This window comes from Triturus cristatus, chromosome 5_2 (genome assembly GCF_964204655.1).
Source record: "Triturus cristatus chromosome 5_2, aTriCri1.1, whole genome shotgun sequence".
Lineage (NCBI taxonomy): Eukaryota > Metazoa > Chordata > Amphibia > Caudata > Salamandridae > Triturus > Triturus cristatus.
The window spans coordinates 403,810,924-403,833,119 of NC_140588.1; the positions used below are offsets into that span (position 1 = coordinate 403,810,924).

At 43.5% G+C, this 22,196-nt stretch overlaps 1 protein-coding gene across 1 annotated transcript in view; it reads right to left on the reverse strand.

Annotated features, from left to right (window-relative positions):
* The window catches only part of ZPBP (zona pellucida binding protein), a 759,369-nt gene extending 745,827 nt beyond the window's left edge, over positions 1–13,542 (reverse strand). The window contains exon 1 of the mRNA XM_085606618.1: positions 13,394–13,542. Coding sequence (XP_085462744.1) covers positions 13,394–13,508 — 115 coding nt within the window. The 5' untranslated portion in view covers positions 13,509–13,542. The remainder of the gene's footprint in view (positions 1–13,393) is intronic.
* Between the last annotated feature and the right edge of the window lie 8,654 nt (positions 13,543–22,196).

Here is a 22,196-nt window from a genome sequence, read left to right on the forward strand (position 1 = left end):
AGACCAGGCAGGACCATTTGTGGATGGGAAAATAAATGAGGAGAGTGTTACTTTTTTGGTAGACACAGGTGCGACAAGATCAACTGTCAGGTCAACAGATGTTAGAAATCTTCCTCTCTCGGATGAAGCAATCCAAGTAGTTGGTGTAGCCAATACACAGATCAGAACACGTCTTACTGAACCAGTAAGAGTACAGATAGGGAAATTTTCAGACATGCACAGATTTATTGTCTGTGATACGAGTCCAGTGAACCTGTTAGGTAGGGACCTATTGTGTAAAATGAATTGCACAATTTTTTGTACACCAGATGGAATAGCTTTTGAGACACCAGATGATGATGTTTTCTACCGAATGACTCTAGAAAATAGAGAAAATGAATTAATTGGTGCATTTGCTGTGTTCAATCCGGAGGATTTGCCTCAAGAGCTGAGGGACACTGTGAAAAGAGCAGTTTGGGATTTTACAGGAGAGGATGTGGGATTGATGAATAATGTAGATCCAGTGAAAATTGCAGTGAAAGAGGGAATTACATATCCTAACATTCCTCAGTACAAAATGACACCAGAAATAATTGAAGGGATAACTCCTATAATTGAGAAAATGATTCAGCAGGGAGTTCTGAGAGAACTACTGAGTAGTCCGTGTAATTCACCGATAATGGGACTGAAAAAGCCCAATGGCAAGTTCAGGATCGTGCAAGACCTGAGAAAAGTTAATCAAATTGTGGTGGCATGTTGTCCCATTGTGCCAAATCCATCAGTGATTCTGTATCAAATTCCACATGATGCTGAGTGGTATACAGTGATTGATTTGTGTCATGCGTTCTTTTCAATTCCATTGCATCATGACAGCCAGCCGATTTTTGCATTTAGGTTTGGCCAGCGTATTTTAGCATGGTGTCGTATCCCACAGGGGTATACGGAGAGTCCTTCGATATTCAATCAGTTATTGAAAAAATCGTTGGAAAGTCTGATCATGCCTGAGAGCTCAGTGTTAGTACAATATATTGATGACCTACTTGTGGCATCAAAGACACGTGAAGCTTGTGAAGTGGATACCATAGCTTTACTGAATCATCTGGCAGATGGAGGGTTAAAGGTATCTCCAGCCAAATTGCAATTTTGCAAGAAAGAGGTTCATTATCTTGGACACAATATTGAAAAAGGTCTGAGAAAAGTGACTACTGACAGGATCAGAATAATCAGAGAAATGAAAGCTCCAAAAACCCAGAGAGAAGTGAGAATGTTCCTGGGTATGGTGGGATATTGTCGTCAGTGGATAATTAATTTTTCCCTGATAGCAAAGCCATTGATTAAATTGACAAAAAGTGAAATGACAGATCCGTTGGATCTGGATGCAGAACAATTGGCGGCATTTGAAGAGCTCAAAACTAAAATGTGTGAGGCCCCAGCTTTGGGTATGCCTGACTACGAAAAAGAGTTTGAATTGTACTGCAGTGAGAGAAATGGATGTGCACTTTCAGTGTTAATCCAGAAACATGGGCAATTGAGAAGGCCTATTGCATACTTCTCATCGACACTTGACACTGTAGCCGTGGGGTTACCAGGTTGTCTGAAAGCTGTGGCTGCGACATGCAGAAGCCTGGAACAGAGTGAGGGAATAATAATGGGGTATCCTGTAAGGGTATTCGTACCTCACAATGTGGCAATTCTTTTGACAAGAAGCAGAACTCAGCATATGTCACATAGTCGGCTGACTAAGTATGAAAAAGTGATTCTGGGAGCATCAAATGTGACTCTTGAGAGATGTATGAATGTGAATCCAGCGACACTCTTGCCGGATATTGAAAATGTAGGTATAAAGATGGAAGATGATCATGATTGTTTGGATGTGCTTGAGTACTGTACAAAACCGAGACCAGACATAAGGGATCTTCCCTTACCTGAGAATGACCATGTGTTGTTTGTGGATGGATCATGCCTGAGAAATGATAATGGTGTGTTATGTGCAGCATATGCAGTGTGCAAAGTTTCAGAGGTCATGGAAGCATCACCATTGAAAGGAGTGAAATCTGCGCAAGTTGCTGAATTAGTGGCATTGACAAAAGCTTGTGAGATTGGGAAAGATTTGAGAACAACCGTGTTGACTGATAGTCAGTATGGATTTGGAGTGGTGCATGACTTTGGCCAACTGTGGCTACAAAGAGGTTTCTTGACATCGGGTGGAACTCCGATAAAGAATGCTGAGTTGATTGGAAAATTGCTTGAGGCGATACAGCTGCCTAAGGAGTTAGCGGTTGTAAAATGTGCTGCACATGGTTCAGGGGACGATTTTATCACTGTTGGTAACAGATACGCCAACGATGTGGCACAGTATTGTGCCAAAACAAATTAATCGATTAACAGGGATAGGATGGAAGAAATGTCTTTTCTTTCTGTGATGTTTACTAATGTCCTAGAAACGTGGGATGAAGTAAAGCAGTTACAAGATGAGGCAGGAGAAGAAGAGAAAGCAAGATTGGGTTAAAGCAGGATGTGCTCCAAGAGAAACAGACCATGTTTGGGTCTACAGAGATGGCAGACCAGTAATGCCAAACTCAATTTTGTCGTCAATGGCAAGGATGTATCATGGCCAGGGACATCTGGGGAGGGACGCGATGGTAAGGTCCTTTAAACAAACCTGGTACAATGCAAAGTTTAGGACAATTGCGGAGAGCATCTGTCAAAGGTGTTTGATTTGTCAGCAATTTAACACAGGGAAAAAGACAGTGGTGAGTCTAGGGACTATTGGCAGAGAAGGAGGTCCTTTTACAAGAATGCAAATTGATTTTATTGAAATGCCCCAAGTAAACAGACTGAGGTATGTTCTAGTGGTAGTCTGTTTGTTTTCAAGGTGGGTGGAAGCTTACCCGACTAGAAGAAATGATGGACTAACAGTGGCAAAATTACTGTTGAGAGAGTTGATTCCTAGGTACGGGTTTCCAGTTACAGTTGAGTCTGACAGAGGTAGGCACTTTCAGAATGAACTCATTGGTTTAATTTGTGAAGCATTGAAAATACAGCAGAAGCTACATTGTGCATACCGACCAGAGGCTTCTGGTGTGGTTGAGCAGCTTAATGGCACAATCAAGAATAGAATTGGAAAGATGTGTTTAGCCACTGGCATGAAATGGCCAGATGTGTTACCTCTAGTTCTGATGACAATGAGATCTACTCCAGATAGAACTACTGGTTTGAGCCCGCATGAAATAATTATGGGACGTGCAATGCGCCATGCATTTGTGCCTGTAAATAAATTGGTGGCAATAACTGATGACATGATTTTGGATTACTGTAAAGGCCTGGCTGACGCAGTTCATTCTGTGTTTCACCAGGTTGGAGAAGAAGCTACCACACTTGAGAAGAAGCAAGCCCATGATCTGAGTCCAGGAGACTGGGTGAGGATTAAGGTGCACAGAAGAAGAAATTGCTTGATTCCAAGGTGGGGAAGGCCAAGACAAGTTATTCTGACTACAACGACTGCAGTAAAGTGTGCTGGAGTGAAGCACTGGATACATGCAAGTCATACTCTGAGAGTTCCAAGCCCGAGAGAGGGAACTGGTGAAGAGTATTTTGAAGAGTCAGATTCCAGTGATGGTGAAGACCCTGAAGATACGGAATCAGTGAGAAAAGAAGCAGAGAGAGCTTCAAGAGAATCACTGCGAGTATCAGAGAGAAGATCAGATTCTGATAAAGAGCCTGAAGTTTCAAGTAGCAGTGGAGGGAAAAAAAAAGAAAAGAGAAATCACACAGAGATTACTCCTGAATCAGAAGAGGAGGAGATTGAAGAACCACTTGAGATTATTCTTGAAGAAACAGGGTCAGAAGAAGATAGAGAGGGACAGATTGCGGAAGACCCCCGAGGAGGTGTAGGGAACATTGATGAGGAGCTAGGTGAAGGGACAAGTAGACAGCAAGAAGATTGCGTGTCGGAGACCCGAGGAGGGACAGAAGTAGGGAAGTCTCAAACAGTGGTGAAGAAATCTGTGGAGAAGAAGAAAACTGCTGGGAAACGGAAACAAGAGGCACTTGAAACAGATGATGAGGATGAACAAACAGAGGGTCGAGTTCTGAGAAAGAGAACTTCGATTGGAGAGAAGAGTGTTAAAGAATTAAGGCCGAAAAAGGTTGTGAAAGGAGATCGTTGGCCTAACAACCGAGTTAAAAGGGTGAGATACAGAGTAATAAGAGCAAATTCATCGAAAGCTGAACAAGTGAATGAAATATCAAGTCAAACTTCGAGAGCTGAGGAAGAAGAATCAAAGAAATCAAAAGAACCAGTAGAAATAAGAAGAGTTAAAAGACCCAACCAAAAGTACAGATCACCGGAATGGTCTTATGTGACACTGTCTGAAGAAGGAAAAGAAGAAACAGTGACTCGAGATAATCCGGAAGTGGTCTTGAGAAAAGTGGTTGAGGAAGATACTGGTGAAATTCTGAAAGTACTCTTGACTGACATTGGAGAAGAGTCGAGTACTGAGGATTCCGACGTTGGAGATTTGATACAATTTGATGTTGAAGAAATTGAAGTGAAGAATGACAAGTATCCAAACTGAGTGAAAGAAGGATTCACTTGGATCAAGTGTACGAAGAGATCATTTGGATAAACTGAAAGCTGAAGAATTGCTGGAGAATTGAAGAAGTTCAAACAGTAGTGGAGTAGTAGAGGCTAAACTAAAATGGCTAACATAGAGGAAAATAGAAATAGATGTGCCTTCTTTAAGAGGTGGTGCAGAATGTGCTGCTGTTGTACTGGATTATTAATGCTTCTATGGGGTGTTTTAGTTTTATTAGTTACTTTTAGAGTAGAATTTGGAATTAATATAGAGAATATGACTAATATAGAGAAGAATTCACAAAAAGTAGTTCCAAGTAATTACATACACAAAGATAGGTCAATTAATAATTTTTCTAGTAATGTTTTTTCTAGACTGTTATATGAATATGTGAAGACAATGGAAGTAAGGGATTGCTATGTCTGCATGCAATTACCTGCATCCGTCTCAGAGGGTGTTACTTATCACCATTTACCAGCTACATATGGTATTTCCTGTAGTATTTTAAGTAGTGTTTTTTATTTGTTAGGGAAAATAGATTATGAAATGTCTAACAGAGATAGTATTTTTGGGCACTTGCTAATGAACAAAGAGCTGAATCCAGCTAAAGAAGCTAACACTTTTGGTGAGATTTTTATTGAAGAAAAAGGATTAACATTAGATTACATTTTTAAGAATAATTTAACTTGCAGTTTGAAAGAAGAGGAAAGAGCTTTCCTGGATATGGTAGAAGAAAGGAGAGTGAACATGCATGAGAAAGGGGGAAAATATGAAGTGAGTGAAACAATTTGGGACATTGAGATGGGAAAAGAGTTGAAAAATGGGGCTAGTCCAACTTTAGCTCTAGATGCACCGCAGAAGGGTAAACTTTGTATTACCAGAAGGAAATCCCAGTATGATACATATTTTGTGGGAACTAGTGAGTGCCATGATACATACTTCATTGCGACAGGTTGGGGTTTCAGAGGTGGAGAAGATGCGATTTTTCCAGGAGTGTACTATGTTTGTGGGAACAAGGCTTATTACAAGTTGCCTGACCATTGGTATGGCACATGCTATGTGGGCCTGGTTTTTCCTAAGATTTTTCATACGGATAAAATAAAAGATGTAGAAGATATTAACTTATTAACACGTTTTAAGAGAGAAACTTGGTCTGAAATTGTGGGTGATATTTTGGGGGTTTTGATTCCAGCAGTGGGAATTTCTTTAAATGCTTATGGAATTCGGAAACTGTCCACAGTGGTTGATCGCTTATCGACAAATACCGCAGGAGGGTTTCTTTTGGTGAATACGGAATTAAGTGCCGTACGTGCCATGTCTATGCAAAATCGACTTGCCCTTGATATTCTTTTGGCCAAGGAGGGTGGAGTCTGTGGAATCTTGAAAGTTCAACATTGTTGCACTTACATTCCTGACGAAAGTAAAGACCTGAAGGTCTATATCAAAAATATTACTGATTTACATGAAGAATTAGTACCACTTGAAACTGGGAGTTTGTGGACTAAAATAGCTAATAAAATGATAGCTGCTAAGGATTTTATTGCAAAAATAGGTAGTACAATTATAGGTAGAATATTGTTTCCCTTGTCTTGTATAATTGTGGCTTTGTTAATAATAAGATTGGTGTGTGTGTGTTGTAAAAACAGGGGAGGGAGAAAGAAATTGAATAAGGAAAAGAAAAATAAGAAGTTGAAAAGAGAACCTCAAGAAATTGAACTAGAAGAATTGAGGGAGAGTGTTTACTTAGAGACAAAGAGAGATGATGAAAGAGTGACTAGTGTTTAATGTTGTGTAAGGGGAAAAGACATTTCTGATCTTCCTAAAATGGGACTAAATTTTCACTAATTTTTTTTTTTTTTTGGGTTTATTTGGTGATAAAATCACCAAAGGGGGGATTGCTGGAGCAGAGTTTTCTTTTAGAAAATTCATGGGCTTTTGAAGCTCTGGCATGTCTATGCGTTTTATTAATTTATTAATAATTAACAATTAACTATTTGTCTTTGTGCAAGTGTGATTCTATTAATCAACCCGTTTGTCCTAACATAAAGAAAGTTACACGAGGGTTAGCTTATTTGTGCTGTTTCTGTATTTACAATAACGTGCAAGTTTTCATGTTTAAACGTTGCTGTGTGCTATTTATTTTTAGCACAAAACGCTGTCTGAATTAATGCTTTTTATGTCGCAAAGCTAGATAAATGCATACACATAAGGGTATTAGTGGGGTTAACACTGTTTAATCATTATGCTGTAGTAACGTTTATTTTGTCTCTTTAATTAAAGATGGTCTATTGTGGCCTATGAAGGCCTTAACCGAGCTGAGAGTATTTCGAAGCCTGGCTGTGGCATATTCTGTGATGTGGCAAGGGAGACCCCTGCTGGAATAAGGTCGAAGACAACTGACCGTGGTCCTTATTGTATTTTTCCATGAGGACATCAGCAGTTTGGAGGATCTCCAAAAGAAATGGAACGTCCTTGGCAAACAAAGGAGCTTCAGAAACAGACAATGAACTGTGGCCTGGCTGCCGAGGGAAGTTGTACAAGTTGGATACTTTGATAGTTTCTTGGTTCCTGTTCCGTAGTTCACGTCTTGTGACTTTTCCTGAGCGGAGATTTCCAGATGTAGCAATGTTACATTTCTTCCTTTTCGTTCTGCTCAGTGATACAGTTTATCCTGCCAACTTTATGTGTGTTTCTATTGTATTTTTCATTATAAGAATTGTTAGCTTAGGGAGGGTTTTTTGCCACTTGCCATTTTACCTTTGCCGCGTGAACTTGCGTTGCTGAGGATCGATGTTGAGGACTCTGTCTTGAGAGACTTTACCGAGAGACTGGTCCTGACCCGTTCTGACACTTAGTTAGAATAGGTAACTATGAGAAATGATTTATTCTGATTTACTTTGACTAATTTTAGATAAAGCAATATAACTTTTAAACATGGTGTTGAATATTCTTTCTTGTCAATTATTGGGTACATTTTGATCATTGTTGTATAGATTATATAGAGTATGTTTAAGGATAACCACTATAATCAGGTCCTATCGTCCTAGATATAGATGCAGGGTTTCCTTCCCACAGGTCTTATGCTGGTAGAGTATTTGAGCGTATGTTAGTGAAATGGGCCCTAGCGTATGATGGATGTATGTGCGTGTAACTGTGAAATTACTCTATCCGTGGAAGTGGGTTTATTTTAGGTACCCTGATCTCTATCACTACTCATACCACTCAAATCCAATCTGCAATACTCCAGTCTATGACAAGAGAATTTCAAACAATCTCCTCCACTGTACTTTACAACAAACCACATAAGAACTCTCCACTTGCAACACTGAACTCTACAATCTGAAACTCATTTTTATTTAAAAAAAACTTTTAAAACGCATTGAAATTCAATGAAAAAAACAAAGGTTAAAGCTTAGTTATAGTTTGGAAAACGTATTCTCCCTATACAAACCAACTTTAAACTCCACACACTTTAAAAATTCTAGTTATAACTTTTATTTACAATTTATCCACCACCTTCAAACTTTTATAAGTAGCTGACCTCATTACGTCTCTTTTCAGCACGCTAACCAGACAACACTAACTATAACTCACCACTCTACCATGCACTATGTTCTCACAAAAATTGATACTCCACTGTACAACATTATATTGTACGACACTCTCTGCCACTCTACTGCATGACAGACATTACATTCAACAACACTGATTGATACAACACCACTCCACTTAACTCCACTCTTTTCCACTACACTCTATAACACTCTGCTACACTCTATGCCACTCTACAACACTCTACTCGATGACACCACTCCACACCAAACTCCATTTCATGACACTCAAGTTGACGACATTCCACTGTACAACACTCAGCTCTACTGTTCGACACGCCGCTACACTGTTCAACACGCCACTCCACTATACAACACATCAAGTCACTCCAATGTATAACACTTTATTCTACTGGAGGATACGTCACTCCACTCTACTTGACTGCACTCTATTCCACCCTGCAATACTCCACTCTACGACACTTGACTCTATGACACTCTCCTTCACTATTCAATACTAGACTACACTTTGCGACACTTCAATAAATGACACTCCACACTGTGATTTCAAACACATTTTTATTAAAAAACTAAAATAAAAACCAATATTTATAAAATGGAAAACAAAGTATAAAGATAATTTATAGTTAGAAATAGCTTATGAATTATTTCATACAAACCCAACTTAAAGTACACAAACATTAAAAACTGTAAAGTTTTTATTATAACTTCAATTTATAATTTACGCACCAGCATCAAATTACTGTATGCAGCGCACCTCCAAACGCAGTCTTGCCATCTCACTCGCCACACTACATTAACTATAATTCATGCCCTTCCCATGCACTGTTTATACCCTTGCATACTACATCACTTAAAGCATGTGAAATCATAACATTCATAACAACGCTTAGAACTTCTCAAATTACATTATTTGTCACAACACAGCGCATGGTAGAGTGGTGAGTTATAGTTAGCGTGGGCTGGTTAGAAAGCTGAAAAAAGTGAGTAACGAGGTATGCCACTTATAATAATTTGAAGGTGGTGGATAAATTGTGAATTAAAGATATAACTATAACTTTAGAATTTTTAAAGTTTGTGTAGTGCAAACGTGGTTTGTTTGTATGTACTTTTAACTTTTACATGTGCTGGTAGTGAGACGCTCTTAAATGCGTCTTTGACTACCGCAAGGCCTACTTCTCCCGTAGGATAACATTGGGTTGACATTTTACATTTAATACGTGATAACTTTCATTTGGGGGCAAGAGGAATACAGAGTTTGGCATCTAAAGAATTGCAATTTTAAATGCTCATTAATTGTAAAGTCAGATTGTAAGACACAAATCTGAAAATGCCACTTTTAGAAAGTTAGCATTGTGTTGTTCTAACCATTTGGTGCCTGCAGTCTGTATCCTGGGTCACATGACTAGGTATTGCTGGCAGTATGTACCTGTGTATTGCTCCCAGACAGAGCAACAAAGAGAAATAGATGTTGGCAGGATGGGCCATCTCTGACTTGATGAGGGAGAGGAGCTGTCACCTACCACACTTGCACATCACCAAGGCTTTGCTTTAACACACACACCAAGGGTTTGACACTAGTCTTTTGTGACCCCAAACAAGCTGGGGCCAGCGCAGGAAGGCAGAAAATGCCAAGAACCTCTGGGGGTGGAAACCTCCAGAATCTTCTCCATTTTCAAAGTGAGCACCAGGTATAAATAATGGATCCTCAGTCCTGGACCTGGACTCTAGACTTGTGGGAGACCCAGAAGGACTGCTGTGCCGCTCTGCAAAAAAGACCACTACTCTGTTGCCCTGCTACCAAAGTGAAAAGTACTGGACCTGCATTTTGAACATGGGACCACAAGAGTGACTCTATGGGCAAGTTGGCTGGCCTCCTGATCAGAGCCTCGGGGACAGAAAAGGCTCCAACCACCTTGAACCCTGCACCTGGACTCTCTTTTCTGTGAGTACTACCTTCCAAGTGGTGCTAACTCAGTCCTGGACCCTTGGAAGTGGGCCTGAAGGTGCTCTGCCAACTCAGCTGTGATCGTGTGGGCAGAATTGACACAGAGAAACGCATCTCCTCCCAGCACCGCATCCAAACCCCACTGTGTGACGCATTCCGGATGCAGAGCTTCGCGGCTCACCGGAACCGCCACTGCGCAATGCCTCCTCAACAAAGGATTTTGCATCGAAGTTCCACAGCTCCTTGGGAAAACAGCTGTGACTCATCCTCAATGCAGGACTTTGCATCGCAGCACTGCAGCTCCTGGTAACAGCCTTCGCATCTCATCCTCCACAAAAGATTCTGCATCGCCTCTCGCAGCACCCGGGAACCGTTGATGCATAACGCACCCTCAACGCAGGATATTGCAAAGTTCTACAACCAGGCTTTAAGGAACTTTGTTCAGTAGGCCTAACTTTGTCCCTGTACCTAGCCCATTATCTACTGCGGCTGGCCTAAACTTGTGACTTTGTCCCGGTCCAGCGTGACCAGAAAACCACAGTTGCTGCTTTGTTCTTCTAGGCATTACTTTTACTTATATCTTTCAAAATATATATCTCCGGTTCTGATTGGATTTTAGTTGTTTTTGTCTCAAATACTTTATTAAATTTTACTCTATTTTTCTAAATTGGTGTGGGAATTTTCTTGTGTTACGTTTTCACTTTATTACTGTTTGAAGTGCTTACACATTGCCATTAAGTTAAGTCTGACTGCTTTGTGCCAAGCTACCAGGGGAGTTGTTGCTTGAATAGGATTTCACCTCCCTCCCATCCCCCCAGCCAGTAGCCCAATTTCCTACATTCTTAAGATGAAAAGGATGTTGAAGATTTCTTGCATGCTGCCTGTTGGAATTGACCTTTTGTAGGATCCTCCCTAGATTTTTGCCTACTGATGCTGAACCGTTTTTGTTGGCATTAGTACTCTGTGCTCTTTTTCCCACCTAGTAAAGTCTTTGCGCGCTCTCCCTAAAACATGGTACAATTGGCATATACCTGACTGGTACGTTTAATTTACATATAAGTCCCTAGTTAATGGCCTAGTTAATAGTACTACATGTACCCAAGGCCTTTAAATTGAATGCTACTAGTGGGCTGCAGCACTCATGTGCCAACCACTGAAGTAGCCTCTTCGAAAGCAGGCCCGGTTCTAGAGGGGGGGCCGGGTGGACCAGGCCCACCCAAACATGAGCCTGGCCCACCCAAACCTGAGCCTTGGCCCTCGCAGTGAGGGCGCTTAATTTAAAACGTTACTACCCCCAAAATTTTCCTTCCTGTTCTGGGAGTTGAATGATTGGGCCTGGGCTCTTTCTCACACCCATCCCCAATCCCCCAACTCCTTTTGGAAAGGTGGGCTGTGTCGTGCAGGAACAATAGGGGCATGGCGAAGGGGACAAATTCTTTATTTGGCACCAAGTAACTTTTGCCTACCATCCTGCTGTGTGGATATTTCCTATTGTGTTCAGCGCTGAAGAAAAGTTTGTTTATTCCTATTCACCTTTCCTGACCCCTGCAGCTGCATATCAGATCAGGCTGTGACTCAAAGTTTGACTAACAGAGTAGGTAAGAGAATGTGTTACTGTTTGTTTTTATTTTTTAAATCCACAGGGCCAGCAAGGCACATACTTTGTGTATGCTTCATTTAAATATTTGCTATCATTATCATGGCCATGGATGCAAGACAACAATAAAAATGTCCAGATAACTGGTGATTAATGATCCTGCTGGAGTGCAAACCTTTGCTTGTTGGTAGTATTGAAATGCAGATAAACTGTATTTTATGTGGATAGCTTAGTGGGTTACTGCGTTTGTCACAGAGATTCTTGTGTAAAAAGAGTTTGGGACGATATACATTTTTATTAGTAAAGCCAACCCCCAACCACTGTGGTATGCTTTAAATTCTGAGTTTGTGCTTCCCCAGCCCAAACCATCTTTAAATATACTGCCCACCAGTATGGATGACATATGATTCCTACACCTTGTAATCCTCATTGGCTTATGTGGCATTCCCTATAGACTTATTTACATACTTGGATGATTTATTGTCTCTGTATAATGTGTGCGTGGTGTAGAGTACTGTGACACCCTACACTGATATGAGTAGCGCTATACAATAAATGAAATGCACATGAGAGAGGCTACGGTGAGATGAATGGCACCGTTGGAGGGCGGTAGTAATGGTATCTGTGGAGATAGAGGTCATTGGTGGGGCGTCAAAAAAGACTTTCGCACTAGCTAAAGCCGGCCCTGTCATGGCCTTTCTGGTTTTATTTAATTAGCAGTCAAGTCATTAGGGCAACTGTGGAACATGTTAACGTGTGTGCTAAATATATTTACTGCTATATTCATTGTTTTAAGTTTGAAGGTGCTTTTGCCAATGTTTTTTATGGGAATAAGGCAAGTGGAGCTGGATGGTGGCTGATATGGGGTTGGGGCCCAAGGTCAGCTGTGAGATAAGGTGCACAGGGGAGGGATGGTAGAAAAGCAGATAATCAGGCCTGGAGGTACTTGTTTTGAAGCCTGGCCTGTTGGAATTTTGTGGGTTTGCACTTCGGTCCAGACATTGCTCTTACTTTCAAATAACTCTCCACATGCTCTGTATACACACAGAATCGATCCATTGTATCATGGTAACTATTTGCAAGTAGATATGATGTGATCTAGGGCTTGTAGGCTACCACAAGAAGCGACAAATTGGGCCCGCAGTGGCCCACCCAAATGCATCCTTGGCCCACCCAAAAAACAATTCCTGGAGCCGGCCCTGTTTAAAAGTGAGTCTTTCTGGCCTGCCCTGTAGCCTCTAGAGCACTGTCATTACAAGGCTCGCTCCTGCTTGTACTCTTAGAGGCAAATCAGACCTTTGTCTTGACTCTCTCTGTTGATTCGTTGGCTTTCCCACCTTCTCTGTGTAAAGTGCATTAAACAGGTAGGTACAATCAGTTAAAGAGTATCCTTAATTCTTTAATTTGGATAAAAGTACCAGAACTTCTCAGCTCTGCTTCTATACATTTAATTTGTGAGTAAGGGAACCGGTGGATACTCCATGACAGTGAGTGCTTCAACTTTCATACCTGCACTTTTATATTTCCCTTTCAAGCAGCGGATACACGTTTCAAATATAGTATGTGCTCACGACGGACTACAAATATTGACAGATTCTTAACAAGCCTAAATCTCTTTTGGAGCATCTGCCAACATAGGTCAATTTAGTGTCTTCATGTTTTGTTCACTATTTAAGATTACTGATCCCCCAAAGCTCTGACGACGAGCGGCTTTTCTTACCTGCGGGCAGGGCAAGTAGTAATAGGAAGAGGAGCAGCCTACGCTTAGTGCGGCGGCGCCGCTGGAGCAGCCACAGGAACGGAGGAGGAATGGGCCGAGTTCCCTCCGGGTCCATGGCCTATGAACGAGGGGAGAAGCAGAACCGGCCACGACAGGCCTCAAGGTTTGGAACTCCCCACTTCGCGTGCGTCACAGAACCCAACTATTTTGACGTCAGCGCGCTGTGCTTGGAACCCGGGCGCGGAACGTAACGAACGTTAAAAAGCCGAGACACATGGAATATGTGTTTTTTTAATCAAGTTTATTTAAAACTTCGGAGCGCCTGTTCCGTATTGAAGGCAAAGTTGAAACTCTCTTATTCCAGTATCTGTCCAGTATCTGTAATATAGACGATATACACGGAAGAAACTCTCGCCCTATTGATATTTATGTTCTCAAGCGAAATGCTGATATTGAATGTCTGTTGAAAACATGTTATCAGACATGCCTGGCCTGTCAGAAGTACTTAGGGTCACAATGGATCGTTATTTTACAAGTTGTGTTAGGGTGACCACCAGTGCTTGATCTGTAAAAAAAAAGAATAATAAATAAGTCCTAGTTCTCTTGTCAGGAGGCCACTGTAGCTTGCTCCATACATTGCCCCTGCCATGCTGCCAGTGATCGTAACAACACAACCACTAACCATCACACAGTGACGCTGGCATCTATGGGGAATGGTGGGTGGGCATATGGGTGGTTAGTAAAAATAAAAACACCTGTTGATGGAGCGTGGGTCACCAGCTCCGGTCACACATACACCCAGGCGCGCAACACCCATTGGGCTCACCGGGCTTCAGCACCCCCCGTCATGTGTGTCAGCCCGGCTGAGACAGCCTCGAGGGCTGGCGTCCGTCTAATTGCTGCCGCACCCGAGTGCTTCACAGGTCTTTAAAAGACCATTTACTCGTTAATGAGGCTTTTGTTGTGTTTTCACCCCTTACAGCCACTCTGCCTATGGCTGGAAGACTTAGCCCCCCCCCCCCCGAAATCTTTTTCAGCCCCCCCCCCCGAAATTTGGCTCTAGTTGCCCGCCTGCATACACCTAATGCTCACTCACCTGATTCCAAACCACATTCATACAGTAAGCTAGTAAAACCCCGCTGGCATCAATTTTGTGTAAAATACCTGTAACTTTGTTATTCACCTTTACCAAGTCTTACCAACTCGATAAATATAGTTTCCTTCCTCAATGAATCAGGTTGCTGAGTTAGTTTAAGGTAGAATGACATTTACCTCTTTACTCTGAATAACCACAGACTCAAGAAGTTTTGAAAACCTTTATCTAAATTAATTTGTGTGTCACAATTTAATTACAGTAACCCCCTTCATTTTCAAGAGGCAGAATACACTAAATAATTTCATAGCAAAACTAAAATGATCAATAATGACGGTACCTAAAAAAGGAGGAGGGGGAAAAAGAGAAGGTAGGCATAAAAGACAGATTTGCTGATTATATTTACCTATGGTCTAGGATGAACCCCTTTCCTAATGGGGGCCGGATAGAATCTCCAAGGCAGGTCACAGGTAGAAAAATGGGCAGATTCAGATCTGGAAGGGTAACTTCTTCTAAAGTACAACGCCAGCGTTGCACCCCTCTCTGGCACTATCCTCCTCGGGTGTCCCTTTTCCGCAATCCCTCTAGATGAATAGATTATCGATCAGTATCTAGAACTTTCGGACAGAGTTTCTGTCAGCAGCAGGGTCTGAGACAGCGTCTCGGACAATAACTGGAGCAGCGTACACGTTGGGTCAGTGACGAGTCGGAATGACAGATCTGACAAGTCGGACAAGGTCTCTAGCTATCTTACCTCAATTATACTGTTCTTGATTCATGTACCACCCCCCCATGGATCAATTTTTATGTTTTCTCTTATTCTGATTGGTCAGGATGAGGAGGTGAGTTCATCACACCACTTAGAATTTAAGATTTTCTCTATGAGCCATTGTTGTGCCCTCCCCTTAATTTTCTCTCCCATAGCTTATTTCCCACACACATTTCACATTACTCAGAAAATTAAACATTTTATTTAACATTGTTGCTCTCGCAGGGGTCATCAGTTGAGCTTCTCAGTCTTCTTCATTCAAGGTGGCCTTGGCTGAGTGTCACGGGAGCCATCATTGTTTCCGGCCAATCTCTATGCGCATGCGCGTAGTTTCAAATGAGGTAGGTATTCCAGTCATCCTCCGAGGCCCAAATGAGAACTAATAATAAAGTCAGAAAAAGACACGTTAGAACACAGAAACAAATGATTTCACTGTATACCACTTATTTCTACTCTATCCCCATTTACTTATTTAAATCTTTTGCATTAGTGTCTAATAAAACTTACGAGGTTTAGTTTAGCAGTAGCAGGTGCATTAACATGTGAGTTCAAAGCGGCCACTTTTAGTGCCATTGCGCAGCTGCAAAAGTTTCCCACCAAAAGCGAAAGAGTCCTACTACGTAGATGCAGTAGACGCATGCGCAATAGAAATCACACGTTTTGTCGGCCATTTTAGAACATTCATGTTACGGGTTAGTAATGCACATAGAAAAGCTTCCCCTAGATAAAAATGTTTGTGATGTATTGCGGTTTTAGTATTCACAAAACAAATTGATTACTTTATTACACGTTAAATGAGAGAATTGAATCCAAGCAAGTCTTTCTTACGAATCCTTGCTCCATCAATCCCCTCTGTGATGGCATTTATTGCCATCATTAATCTTCTACTAAAAACAGATGCCAACTTTAGCACATCTCAATTTCTTCCTCAACCCTTTCATTTCTTTTCTTTTCCTTTTTGCATTGTAATCCTCTCATTATTTTATAAAAGTCTCCTTTTAATTCTTCTAGCTGTATTTCTTCAAGTTTTCTTTTCTTGTCCCTTTCATTCACTTCATATTTCGTTATTCCTTTACAACACTTGTGCCAACACATTATTGCGAAGACTAATAGGGTTATTCCCAATATGAGTAGTATTATATGACCTAGTATACTTATTCCTAAATTAGAAAACCAACTACCTATGTTGGTAAAACTATTTGCAAATTTATTCCATACACTTTCAACTTCCAGTGATTTAAACTCTTCTTCCAATTTCGTAATATTTTTAATATATTTTCCAATTTCAACACTTTTATCTGGAATATACGTGCAACAATGTTGCGTTTTCAATAATTTACAGACTCCACCCTCTTTTGCCAATAATATGTCAAGGGAAAGTCGATTTTGAATAACCATAGATCTGACCGCCACTAATTCAGTGTTGATAAGCAGAAATCCTCCACAAGTGTCAGTAGATAGACGATCGACTACTGTAGACAACTGGCACATTTTCCGTGAATTCAGAAGAACTCCCATTGAAGGTGTCACTGCACCAAAAATTTCACCTACGATCTCTGAAAAACTAGCTCTTTTTACACGTGTTAGTCCATTTGCGTCTTCATTGCTTCCAGTGAGTCTTTTTACATGATAAACCTTAGGGAATAATATTCCAAAATAGTAACTCCCATACCAATGGTCTGGCAGCCTAAAGTAGGCTTTATTGCCACACACGTAATAAATTCCAGGAAATACTGGATCAGTTCCTCCTTTTAGTCCCCATCCCCCGATTATTAAGAAATTGTGCTCACATTCACTGGAACCAATAAACACATTGTTATATTCTGTTTTTAACCTAAGGAGACAGATTTTCCCTTTCTTTTCAAAACCTAAAGGCATGCTAGCATGAGTTTTGCCATTTGCAAAATGCTCTCCTTCCTCAGCCCATTTCGGTATCTGAGGTTTAGGTTCAGAGGCTCTTCGTTGGAAATCCTGTCTCCTTTGTTCCACTAAATTCAAAAATATTTTCTCTTCTTCATACAATTTACAGGTTAAATTGTTATTATGTGCTTCAGCTATATCTATTGCTTTCATGGTAAAGAAATATTCACCCCTACACTCTGAGTCTTTTGTACTAAGAACAGGGTTCATGCTTTTTCGCATAGGAACCTCAGAAAAAATCACACATATGTTAGACTAATAATATTGCACTTTTCCAGTTTTATAAAACAAACTTGCTAAAACACTATAGGATATACCATAGGTTAAGGGTAAATGATGATAGGTCACTCCCTCTGCTACAGATGCAGGTAATTTCATGCAGACATAGCAATTATCAAGTTCAATTGGCCGCACACTGCTCGTCACACCAGCAAGTTGCCCCAAGGAACTGTGGTCAATGTAGTGGCGACGGCGAGTACGCCTATGCCACGGTGTGTGTAAAAAAATATATGTCGCATTAGCCATCCCTGGACACGTGTTTCGAGGTAGTTGCCTCTCGTCAGCAGGGAGCAGGTAAGTGTAAAGGGGTGCCGCGTGGACTGCCAAAAATTTAAAACAGGTAGAGAACCTCTCATGGCGTGCAGGTGCTGATCCAGGACTCGTCAGCCCGGTGGCTCAAGGGAGCTGTAATATATCAAGTTCAATTGGCCGCACACTGCTCGTCACACCAGCAAGTTGCCCCAAGGAACTGTGGTCAATGTAGTGGCGACGGCGAGTACGCCTATGCCACGGTGTGTGTAAAAAAGTATGTGTTGCATTAGCCATCCCTGGACACGTGTTTCGAGGTAGTTGCCTCTCGTCAGCAGGGAGCAGGTAAGTGTAAAAGGGTGCCGCGTGGACTGCCAAAAATTAAAAACAGGTAGAGTACCTCTCATGGCGCGCAGGTGCTGATCCAGGACTCGTCAGCCCGGTGGCTCAAGGGAGTTGTAATATATCAAGTTCAATTGGCCGCACACTGCTCGTCACACCAGCAAGTTGCCCCAAGGAACTGTGGTCGATGTAGTGGCGACGGCGAGTACGCCTATGCCACGGTGTGTGTAAAAAAGTATGTGTCGCAGTAGCCATCCCTGGACACGTATTTCGAGGTAGTTGCCTCTCGTCAGCAGGGAGCAGGTAAGTGTAAAGGGGTGCCGCATGGACTGCCAAAAATTTAAAACAGGTAGAGAACCTCTCATGGCGTGCAGGTGCTGATCCAGGACTCGTCAGCCCGGTGGCTCAAGGGAGCTGTAATATATCAAGTTCAATTGGCCGCACACTGCTCGTCACACCAGCAAGTTGCCCCAAGGAACTGTGGTCAATGTAGTGGCGACGGCGAGTACGCCTATGCCACGGTGTGTGTAAAAAAGTATGTGTTGCATTAGCCATCCCTGGACACGTGTTTCGAGGTAGTTGCCTCTCGTCAGCAGGGAGCAGGTAAGTGTAAAGGGGTGCCGCGTGGACTGCCAAAAATTAAAAACAGGTAGAGTACCTCTCATGGCGCGCAGGTGCTGATCCAGGACTCGTCAGCCCGGTGGCTCAAGGGAGTTGTAATATATCAAGTTCAATTGGCCGCACACTGCTCGTCACACCAGCAAGTTGCCCCAAGGAACTGTGGTCGATGTAGTGGCGACGGCGAGTACGCCTATGCCACGGTGTGTGTAAAAAAGTATGTGTCGCAGTAGCCATCCCTGGACACGTATTTCGAGGTAGTTGCCTCTCGTCAGCAGGGAGCAGGTAAGTGTAAAGGGGTGCCGCATGGACTGCCAAAAATTAAAAACAGGTAGAGTACCTCTCATGGCGCGCAGGTGCTGATCCAGGACTCGTCAGCCCGGTGGCTCAAGGGTGCCGTAATATATCAAGTTCAATTGGCCGCACACTGCTCGTCACACCAGCAAGTTGCCCCAAGGAACTGTGGTCAATGTAGTGGCGACGGCGAGTACACCTATGCCACGGTGTGTGTAAAAAAGTATGTGTCGCATTAGCCATCCCTGGACACGTGTTTCAAGGTAGTTGCCTCTCGTCAGCAGGGAGCAGGTAAGTGTAAAGGGGTGCCGCGTGGACTGCCAAAAATTCAAAACAGGTAGAGTACCTCTCATGGCGCGCAGGTGCTGATCCAGGACTCGTCAGCCCGGTGGCTCAAGGGAGCTGTAATATATCAAGTTCAATTGGCCGCACACTGCTCGTCACACCAGCAAGTTGCCCCAAGGAACTGTGGTCAATGTAGTGGCGACGGCGAGTACGCCTATGCCACGGTGTGTGTAAAAAAGTATGTGTCGCATTAGCCATCCCTGGACACGTGTTTCGAGGTAGTTGTCTCTCGTCAGCAGGGAGCAGGTAAGTGTAAAGGGGTGCCGCGTGGACTGCCAAAAATTAAAAACAGGTAGAGTACCTCTCATGGCGCGCAGGTGCTGATCCAGGATTCGTCAGCCCGGTGGCTCAAGGGAACCGTAATATATCAAGTTCAATTGGCCACACACTGCTCGTCACACCAGCAAGTTGCCCCAAGGAACTGTGGTCAATGTAGTGGCGACGGCGAGTACGCCTATGCCACGGTGTGTGTAAAAAAGTATGTGTCGCATTAGCCATCCCTGGACACGTGTTTCGAGGTAGTTGCCTCTCGTCAGCAGGGAGCAGGTAAGTGTAAAGGGGTGCCGCGTGGACTGCCAAAAATTAAAAACAGGTAGAGTACCTCTCATGGCGTGCAGGTGCTGATCCTGGACTCGTCAGCCCGGTGGCTCAAGGGTGCCGTAATATATCAAGTTCAATTGGCCGCACACTGCTCGTCACACCAGCAAGTTGCCCCAAGGAACTGTGGTCAATGTAGTGGCGACGGCGAGTACGCCTATGCCACGGTGTGTGTAAAAAAGTATGTGTCGCATTAGCCATCCCGGGACACGTGTTTCGAGGTAGTTGCCTCTCGTCAGCAGGGAGCTGGTAAGTGTAAAGGGGTGCCGCGTGGACTGCCAAAAATTAAAAACAGGTAGAGTACCTCTCATGGCGCGCAGGTGCTGATCCAGGACTCGTCAGCCCGGTGGCTCAAGGGAGCTGTAATATATCAAGTTCAATTGGCCGCACACTGCTCGTCACACCAGCAAGTTGCCCCAAGGAACTGTAATCAATGTAGTGGCGACGGCGAGTACGCCTATGCCACGGTGTGTGTAAAAAAATATATGTCGCATTAGCCATCCCTGGACACGTGTTTCGAGGTAGTTGCCTCTCGTCAGCAGGGAGCAGGTAAGTGTAAAGGGGTGCCGCGTGGACTGCCAAAAATTTAAAACAGGTAGAGAACCTCTCATGGCGTGCAGGTGCTGATCCAGGACTCGTCAGCCCGGTGGCTCAAGGGAGCTGTAATATATCAAGTTCAATTGGCCGCACACTGCTCGTCACACCAGCAAGTTGCCCCAAGGAACTGAGGTCAATGTAGTGGCGACGGCGAGTACGCCTATGCCACGGTGTGTGTAAAAAAGTATGTGTCGCATTAGCCATCCCTGGACACGTGTGTCGAGGTAGTTGCCTCTCGTCAGGAGGGAGCAGGTAAGTGTAAAGGGGTGCCGCGTGGACTGCCAAAAATTAAAAACAGGTAGAGTACCTCTCATGGCGCGCAGGTGCTGATCCAGGACTCGTCAACCCGGTGGCTCAAGGGAGCCGTAATATATCAAGTTCAATTGGCCGCACACTGCTCGTCACACCAGCAAGTTGCCCCAAGGAACTGTGGTCAATGTAGTGGCGACGGCAAGTACGCCTATGCCACGGTGTGTGTAAAAAAGTATGTGTCGCATTAGCCATCCCTGGACACGTGTTTCGAGGTAGTTGCCTCTCGTCAGCAGGGAGCAGGTAAGTGTAAAGGGGTGCCGCGTGGACTGCCAAAAATTAAAAACAGGTAGAGTACCTCTCATGGCGCGCAGGTGCTGATCCAGGACTCGTCAGCCCGGTGGCTCAAGGGAGCCGTAATATATCAAGTTCAATTGGCCGCACACTGCTCGTCACACCAGCAAGTTGCCCCAAGGAACTGTGGTCAATGTAGTGGCGGCGGCGAGTACGCCTATGCCACGGTGTGTGTAAAAAAGTATGTGTCGCATTAGCCATCCCTGGACACGTGTTTCGAGGTAGTTGCCTCTCGTCAGCAGGGAGCAGGTAAGTGTAAAGGGGTACCGCGTGGACTTCCAAAAATTAAAAACAGGTAGAGTACCTCTCATGGCGCTAGGTGCTGATCCAGGACTCGTCAGCCCGGTGGCTCAAGGGAGCTGTAATATATCAAGTTCAATTGGCCGCACACTGCTCGTCACACCAGCAAGTTGCCCCAAGGAACTGTGGTCAATGTAGTGGCGACGGCGAGTACGCCTATGCCACGGTGTGTGTAAAAAAGTATGTGTCGCATTAGCCATCCCTGGACATGTGTTTCGAGGTAGTTGCCTCTCGTCAGCAGGGAGCAGGTAAGTGTAAAGGGGTGCCGCGTGGACTGCCAAAAATTAAAAACAGGTAGAGTACCTCTCATGGCGCGCAGGTGCTGATCCAGGACTCGTCAGCCCGGTGGCTCAAGGGAGCTGTAATATATCAAGTTCAATTGGCCGCACACTGCTCGTCACACCAGCAAGTTGGCCCAAGGAACTGTGGTCAATGTAGTGGCGACGGCGAGTACGCCTATGCCACGGTGTGTGTAAAAAAGTATTTGTCGCATTAGCCATCCCTGGACACGTGTTTCGAGGTAGTTGCCTCTTGTCAGCAGGGAGCAGGTAAGTGTAAAGGGGTGCCGCGTGGACTGCCAAAAATTAAAAACAGGTAGAGTACCTCTCATGGCGCGCAGGTGCTGATCCAGGACTCGGCAGCCCGGTGGCTCAAGGGAGCCGTAATATATCAAGTTCAATTGGCCGCACACTGCTCGTCACACCAGCAAGTTGCCCCAAGGAACTGTGGTCAATGTAGTGGCGACGGCGAGAACGCCTATGCCACGGTGTGTGTAAAAAAGTATGCGTCGCATTACC